An 8,631-nucleotide genomic window follows, 5' to 3' on the forward strand; every position below is an offset into this window, starting at 1 on the left:
TTTAAGTTTTTATAGCATTTTTAGTCTTTTCTTACTTGAGTCTCTTCGTGTTTCACGCTGCAGTGGACCGGATGCACCCTTGTGAAAATGTATTTTTATCTCTTCATTCTCTCCCCTCTCTCTCTCTCTTTTCCATGGGACATGTTTTCCATTGTCCTCCTCGTCTGTCCTTTGCGTTTTCCCCTCTCTCACACATTGAAAGACTGTGAGGAGAATGTACCGACAGAGGAGCCACGTAAGTCCAAGGATAGTTCGATGTGTGGCCGTGCTCGTGTATCTCTGTGTGCTGTGGGCTGCACTGTAGGTGTGCATGTTTGTGGACATGCTAACATTCTTTTCTGTGGGAGCTCCCAGCATACCTCTTCACTTTTTAATTAGATACAGGATCCCCGATGAAAGAAGACCAAGCCCTGAGTACAAATACCTTTCCTGTGGGCTTACCCCTCTCCTCTCCTTTTTTTTCTCCTCTTTTCAGCTTTTTCTACCTCTCCTCTCCTCTCCTCTCCTCTCCTCTCCTCTCCTCTCCTCTCCTCTCACCACACACACCATAATTACAGCACCAGACAATTACCCAGCATACTCCTGGGATGCACATTTTGTTCTCTTAATCTGGTGTCTTAAATAATTAAAACCAACCATGAACTCCTCTTTGTGAGCGTGGCTCAAGAGGGCTGTGTGCGTGCGTGCGTGCGTGCGTGCGTGCATGCGTGCATGCATGCGTGCGTGTGTGTGCATTTGTATTTGTGCCTTTTTTTATTGTTTGTAATCCAAACCTGATGATGCTTCTCCTGACTACCAATACCACCGTCAAAATCCCATCTACCTGGCTCCATGTGACCCAGAACAGATTTACCTTCACCTATAACCTGATTACTGTATGTGCAACATTGTGTTTATAGACCAGCCATGGCTCACCCATACCTTACTCCGCCTGTGGTGTGATCACAACACTTCCCCATAATCCCTTTCTCCATGCTTCTCTAGCAGCGAGGCATTCTGTCATGGTGGACTTGTGTCATTGTTGGTTTGTAAAAATATGTAAACATAGAAACAGAATAAAAAGAAACAGAAATCATGTTTGTGGTTGAATTTAAAATTCTCAATAAAAACATAAAATACAACTGGACAATCTCTACATTCCACTCACTGTGTCCTCGTCCTTATGTTGTACCTGGACACTGGAAAAAATATATGTAAATCTCATAATCTCACTGTATCAGAATTTGTATGTATCATATATATGTCAGCAATATAGCAAGTTCATGCATTTGTGTGAGTTTTACCTTTGTGTGTTGGTAATAATTTGATGTTTCTGTCTTCATCAGCCAAAAAAGAAGAGGAGGATCAGGAGGATAAGAAATCCATAAAGAAGAGAATTAAAGAGCTCAAGGTGCTCGATCCTAAGATCGCACAGAATCTATGTAAGTATTTGTCGCCTCTCAGCCCACTCGTCCTCCCAAGGACTGGATTTCTACATGTCCACATGTCTTGTCCGCAGCTCCTCACAAAACACTGCAAAGTGCACTCGCACTTTCTTTTATCTAACTTAAGTCACGTCTTGTGTCCCTCATTATACGTTTTTCTCATATTATTTAAAGTGACCCCCCGATTGAGGATCTTGGCCTGGAAAGAGTAGCACATTTGCTTGTTGCTATAGCAATTGAAGCGAAGCGACACCTGGCCACTGCTACCTGTGACTCATGTCCACACATGCACATGCACACTGAGCTAATTATCAGTGTTAAGCACCCATTAAGCACCCATTAAGCAAAAGAGAAGCTGGAGAAAAAAAAAGCTCTCTTTCCCCTCACTCACTCACTCACTCACTCACTCACTCACTCACTCACTCACTCACTCACTCACTCACTCACTCACTCACTCTCTCACACACACACACACACACACACACACACACACACACACACACACACACACACACACACACATGCAAGCATGCTTGGTCTTAAAATGACCGTTTTAAAAGCGCCCGGCATTAATGAGGATCCAGCTGATCTCTTAAGCACTCTCAGATCTTAGCACCTCATTGGCTTATATCAAGGGGAGCTGTGACCTTTGTTTCACGTATTAAAAGAAAATGTGACTAATCAGCCCAGTAACAGTGATACATCATGCAGCGGAAATTATAGAGCAGGAAAGAGGAGGTAAAAAGAAAAAAAAAACAAAATGGAGAGTAGGCGGTTTATGCTTTCCACCATAGGAGGTAAAGAGTTTAAAAGCTTTGATTTGAGGTTGAGAATGAGTATGCAGGGTTTTAATTCTTTTGCTTGATTGATACTGCCACTATTCGGATACGGCGCATATTTATTCAGTGTAAGGACTTAGAATTTAATTGCAGCAAGTTGCTTTTATCTTGAACTTTTTGAATACTGGCCACCCACACCTCGTTTGAAGTCACCTCAGTAATTATGTTTGGCATTATTTTGGTCTGTTTGTTGTTGTTATTTCAATTTAATATAAATCATTTAACATATTATTCTCTTTTAATGGTGCTTAGTTATGTATGGAGTTCTTGGCATTACATTTAAAATAACTTCCCTTTGTCCTTCTACGTATAATAGGTAGCTGTTTTAGACAGTGATGTGCTGTAAAATCTGACAATCATATCGGAAAAGAAGCCCGTTTTCATCATTTGTTTCGGAGAGTTATTCCTGGTTCTGCTGTCTATCATGCCAGTTTAATGTCTGTACCTCTCTTTACACCTCACATGCTCTAATACAAAGCGCTTAGAAGCTCGGATATTAAATGACACTCATATCACCGCCGTTTTTTACCTTCAGATTTCATTCCCAATAATCTTTGAAGTACTGCATGATCCGGCTCCCAACCCTGTTCACACATCTTTTAACTGTCAGGGTATTTTTGATGGTACCACTGGCTAGACTAATGACTTATCCTGACGAGGCATTTGCCATTCAGTCCCTGGTGGTGCCGCTTGCTTGATGATCTCATGCTTGCTAAACCAGTGTAATTTTGCAAATCACTTTTGCTAAAATAGTTTAATGTCTGGCTGTCTCATGTACTGATGTATCTTTGATTTTATTTCTCTTCCTACTTCATGTCCTTGAGCAAGTTCTTTCTGTGTTTCACACAATTCTTTGTTTTATTTTGTATTTCATTTTTGTTACCTATTATTGATTCGTATTTGCAGCATTACTGTTCCTCAGTGGATCTTTATTATTTAATTTAACCTCATTATTCACTGTGACTTGTGTCTGTTTCTTCGTAGCCATCTTCCTGGGCTCCTTCCGTATGCCTTATCATGAAATCCGTCGGATGATAGTGGAGGTGGATGAGGAGCAACTCACTGAACCTATGATCCAGGTAGGGCAACTTTGGCATGAAGTTTTAACATGTTAAGAGCTTCAGTTACTTATCTGACATCGGTATATGACTTTTCTGGACTGACCACCTAAATATAATTTAGATGTGCAACTACCTAGCTATGAGGTGGACATAATATTGGAAACTTGCCCAGCCTAGATTGTGCAGACTGGAAGTATACTTTTACTCCTGCCCAGTCGGTCAGGTTCATGCCCCAACTCTTGTCTGTCCTCGATTAGTTGTCTACCTTGAAAAGGCATAGATAGCTTGAGGCCAAAGTATCGGACATCTGTAAAGCCTACAGTACAACAGGTGTTGAAGTAACCTCTATAAACAGATATCTGCATGTGTACACTGGCAAAAGGACAACATTCTGGAATAAAAGCATTCTGGTTTCTTCTTGTTTCTAAATTATTGCGTACTTGCCTTTGGCATCTCTGTCATGCATTGTCTTCATTACCTTTCAGCTGCCATATGAGGTTATACTGATATCTGACATAGTATTGGCTGATAATTCCAGTCATTTATTTGTCATGCTTGAGTTCAGGCCTCGAATATGACTGTCTCTTGGATATTAATTATTTTACTGCACATTTACTGTCAGTTCTGTTGTTTTTAATAATAATATTACTTCATTTTATTTTACTTTGTTTTATTTTGAGGCACAGACAGAGATTCTTATGTGAAAATAAAGGGGAAATACAGACAAGAGTTTAGAAGAAAAAATATATAATGAAACCAGAATTACTGCCTCGCATTTATCCCTCTGCGAACCAGTCAAGTTGCAGTTACAGTTTACATCCATGTCTGTCTAGACTCATATGCAGCCATGACAGTTATATGAATGTTCCTTCAAAGATGCTGCATATTCTAAAACATGGATGCTTCATGCACATCTTTAACCCAGTGGCACAGAAGATCTTTACAGTCAGCACAGTTTAAGATTAGTGTCACCAAATCAGTGTCTGACCAAATGTCTCCCCTGTCCCTGAGTTATGGTTTTGACTGATGGCCAGACAAGTGTTTTTCCAGAACATTATGATGTCACAGTGAAGTTGACCTTTGACCTTTTCGATACAAAATATCATCACTTCATCATTTTATTTTGTTAGACATTTGTGCAAAATCTTGTATTAGTGTATGAATTCTAGAGTTATGGCAGTTATCAAAAACATGTTTTGTGAGATCACGGTGACCTTGACCTTCGACCACCAAATTCTGGAGTCCAAGTGGAGGTTTGTGCCAAATTTGAAGAAAGTCCCTCAAGGCATTTTTTGAGATATCCCGAGAATGTGAGGGATGCAAGGATGATTGTACAGATGGACAATCCGAAAACATAATGGCTCTGGCCGCAGCTGTTGCTGGCACAATGGCATAAAAATCTAATCAACAGGAATAAAGAGTGAGTAAAAAAACTGATTAAAGTCAAGTTTATTGAAATAAGTTTCTTATAAAACTTTGTAAGAAAACACTGACATTGTTTACCTGTTTGCGAGTGGAAGGCTGTTACAGAGGTTTTGAGACCTGGCAGCAAATGCCCTCCCACCCTCTGTCCCCAGCTTGGCCCTGGGAATAGTCAGCAACAACTGGTTGGCGTACCTTAGGCTACCAACAGGAATAAAAGTACAGAGAAGGTTAGCAGTGTAGGATGTGGCAAACAAGTGATGAAACTTTAAAATCAATTCTAAGGGACACAGGCAGCCAGTGCGTGGAGGCTAGTATGGGGATATGTTCATAAGTTTTCTAGTTTGTGTTAGTACCTTGAGCAGCGTTTGCTAGAGACTGGGCGTTGACTTCCCTGGCAGTCCAGAAAATAAGCAATTACAGTAGTCTAAATGGCTGCAGTAAAAGGCATGAGTATTTTTAGGCACATAGTGTACATTTGTCCCGCCAAATTTAAATCAGCCTATAGATGTCACCAAAAATGTAAAACGTTGATGGCAATTTGTGCATCAGATGTTGAGGAAGTTGATTCATGCATGTAATGGTTTTAGATTAAACATCTGATCAGTGAGGGTAGTTGTGAATACGGACATATAAACAAAAACAAATCTGATCTGCTGACGTACATTTTAAAGAATTAATTTGACCAATACTTGTTAATGACAGCACACAAATAATTAATTGTCATCAAGGCAAATTCCATTTAACTCAAGTAATAAAGGTGGCAATATTTGTTCTGACTCCAGGCATGGGAAACAGATTTTCAGCCCAATTTGAATGCATCAGACCAACATTTTTACCTCCATGGTAGCAGTATTTGTTGTGATGGCTATTAAATTCAGAGGGGAAAGCAATGTAATCAACATGGCTTAAATAATTTAGCATTTATTCCTTTTGGCTGTCTAAAACAACACAGTCACTTTCAATTGTCATTATACGTATGAATAACCCCGAGGATATAGTCTTCTGTTTGATAATAAAAGACGTTTTATTGCAGATACAAAACTTCATTTTTACTGAAACTCATCAGCGGGGCTGATACTCAAAACACACAGCCAATAGAACAGCGGTAAGCTTGATTTCCAAAGAAGCACAGTACAAAGAGTGGTAGTCCTAGGGCTCTTTCTAAATTAAATTCAAAGAAAACACCACGTTGCTCTGCAGGCACCGACTGTGGGCAGCCACATTGCTGTGGAGAGCCAGATATAGCCAATCCCCTTAAGGGCAAATGGCTTAATTTTTGGACACTTTAAAACATTACATTTTTTACATGGTTAAGACATTGAAACATGAAAATGAGGAGGATATAACACCATACCAACTACTATTAATATAATTAAGTGTGTCAGGCATCTTTTTTGAATAAATGTATACTTGTTTTTTCTCCGCTCTGCTTTCCCGTTCCTTCTGCTGCTTCTCACTCCTCTTCCTCTCTCTTCTTTATAGAACCTGGTGAAGCACCTACCAGAACAGGAGCAGCTGAACGCCTTGGCCAAGTATAAAAACGAGTACGCAAATTTGTCAGAGCCTGAGCAGTTTGGGGTTGTGGTGAGTACACACTCTCACACTCATACAAAAACACACACACAACTCCCCACCTGCTGATATACTGTAGGTCTAACAACATATACACTTAAATCACAAAAAAGATTTTTCTTTATGTTGTCGTACATTTGTTATTTGGGACCTCGGACAATATAATCTTACTGTATGTGTGTAATATAATTGAAAAGGTTTACAGAGAAATTCATTATACATACACAGTTTTTTAGAACTGTTTTCTTCACTGTTTTAATGTTATAATAATGTAAATTTGTCTTGCATTTGCATCATAACTCTGCCTTTCCTTCTCTTTCCTACAAACTCACACACACACACACACACACACACACACACACACACACACACACACACACACGCACACACACACAAACGGAGCACTTTCATATGAATATCCTAATCCGAAGCTTCTTAAAATTCTATCTTTTTAAGCCTTGAGAGGAAAGACAGGACACCTGTTGACTACCACACTAATTTATGCACATTAAAGAGCAGCACTGCAACCTAATTATCTGCATCGTTTTCTTAAAGACTTTTCAAAGGAGGTTTATTCAGAATTATGCATGAGGAGCGTGGCACTTGTTGTGTACTTTGTGTTTCTGCCTAGCAACCGAGATACCGACAAAACATAGAATAATCTTCTCCTTTTGCCCCATGCACCCACCTGTTTTATAAACACCCATGAAAGAGAATCTTATCGCTGAATGAAAATGCAGCGGCTGAGCGGTTGATTGGTCGGGAAGGGGGGTGAAAAATAGAGCACGCTCAGCTGTTGTGTATAGTTCATCAGGGAGACATAGAACAAAGACGAGCCTGTATATATGATGTTGTTTCGCTGCCGTGCCTGCGTGGGCCCAAAGAGGCTTGCGTGCTTTCACCTATCAGAAAAGCTCAGGTTCAAAGGGAATTTTTAATTTACCATTGTGCAAACACATGCATTTTATATTTCCTGTTTTCCATGTCCACCACTCTTGTATTCGATTTGAAATTTACCTTGACTATAGTAGTGTGCAGTAGGAGTAGATCTGATTGCATTGTAACAATTCTTACATTGCCCTGTACACTAGGGTAATACAGTCATTGTTTTCTGCAGCTGCTCCATGAATAAGTGAAATGTTTCTTTGGGACAAGAATTCAGGAGGCAAAAAAGCTCTCCATCTTCCCAACACAGCATTTATTTCAATGCATCCTCGTGTAATTAGATTAAAGCGCAGTCTAATATCTGTTGCCATAGTCATCTTTAGGCAGTACAAAAGCTGTTATTGCTGTACATCAGTCGTGGTTGATGACTTACAGAAGGAATCACTCTGTGCGTCCTGCTGATTAAACTGTAGTCACGGTCCTTATGACTGGCATGTCTTTGAATTAAAGTCTTTCATCTGTGATTTAAATGGTTGTTGACACTTCACAGACACAGCTATCTCAAGTTGCCAAAATATTTACTCACATTAATTTGTTTTTACACTATACGGTGCATCATTTTTAAACTCGCTGTTAAAACTCTTAATAGCATGAGAGAAATATACAGTATAAAAACAGAACTGTCCTTTCCTCTTCATCATCCTACCACCTTATTGAATTATCACTTTGCAATATATCGGCTGTATTTTTCATAACTGCTTCTTTACAGTCCATTTTGTCATGTTGGAACCTATTATTTTATCTTGATAATACTGCCTTCAGCTGCTTGGTTTTGTCCATTGCCCTGCGTAGCCTTTATGGAAACAACAGCTGCAAAAGAGTTGGGCCAGTGTAAAAACTTTTAAACCTGTTCGATATTAAAGGGATAGTGCACCCAAAAATGAAAATTCAGCCATTATCTACTCACCCTCCTGCTGAGGAACGCTCTGGTGAAGTTTTAGAGTCCTCACATCCCTTGTGGAGATCGACGGGGGGAACGGGCATCACACCTAATGGCAGACGGCGTCCAAGAACACAAAATTGAATCCACATAGTATCTCCATACTGTTCATCCGTAGTGATCCAAGTGTGCTGCAGCCCCGACATAAAAAGTTGTTTTGAAAAACGTCATATGAACTCTGTTTTTAGCCTCACTGTAGCCTGTAGCTCTGACTGCTTCTCTGTGCTCCACGTTCACGTGTGCGCGCTCAGGGTGATCGGTGATGCACAATCTCTGAAGAGCAGCAGTCTCGTCAGTACTGATGTCCAGATTCTCAAGTGCAGGCATCGCCAATTCCCAGTCTGAGCAACAAAGACTTTCCTCACCCGTTGGCATTGCTTTGCATTTGAAACAACTACACCACCAGGTTTCCAGTGCTCGACTCC

General features: G+C 40.2%; 1 protein-coding gene across 3 annotated transcripts in view; it reads left to right on the plus strand.

The window, feature by feature from the left end:
• The window catches only part of LOC126392085 (protein diaphanous homolog 3-like), a 244,843-nt gene that overhangs the window by 107,762 nt on the left and 128,450 nt on the right, over positions 1–8,631 (plus strand). For all 3 annotated transcript variants that reach the window (XM_050049310.1, XM_050047664.1, XM_050048467.1), the window contains 3 exons: positions 1,326–1,421; positions 3,248–3,342; positions 6,232–6,333. In XM_050049310.1, the coding sequence (XP_049905267.1) occupies positions 1,326–1,421; positions 3,248–3,342; positions 6,232–6,333 (293 nt within the window). The remainder of the gene's footprint in view (positions 1–1,325; positions 1,422–3,247; positions 3,343–6,231; positions 6,334–8,631) is intronic.

The sequence above is a fragment of the Epinephelus moara genome, chromosome 1 (assembly GCF_006386435.1).
Source record: "Epinephelus moara isolate mb chromosome 1, YSFRI_EMoa_1.0, whole genome shotgun sequence".
In the NCBI taxonomy this organism is placed as follows: domain Eukaryota; kingdom Metazoa; phylum Chordata; class Actinopteri; order Perciformes; family Serranidae; genus Epinephelus; species Epinephelus moara.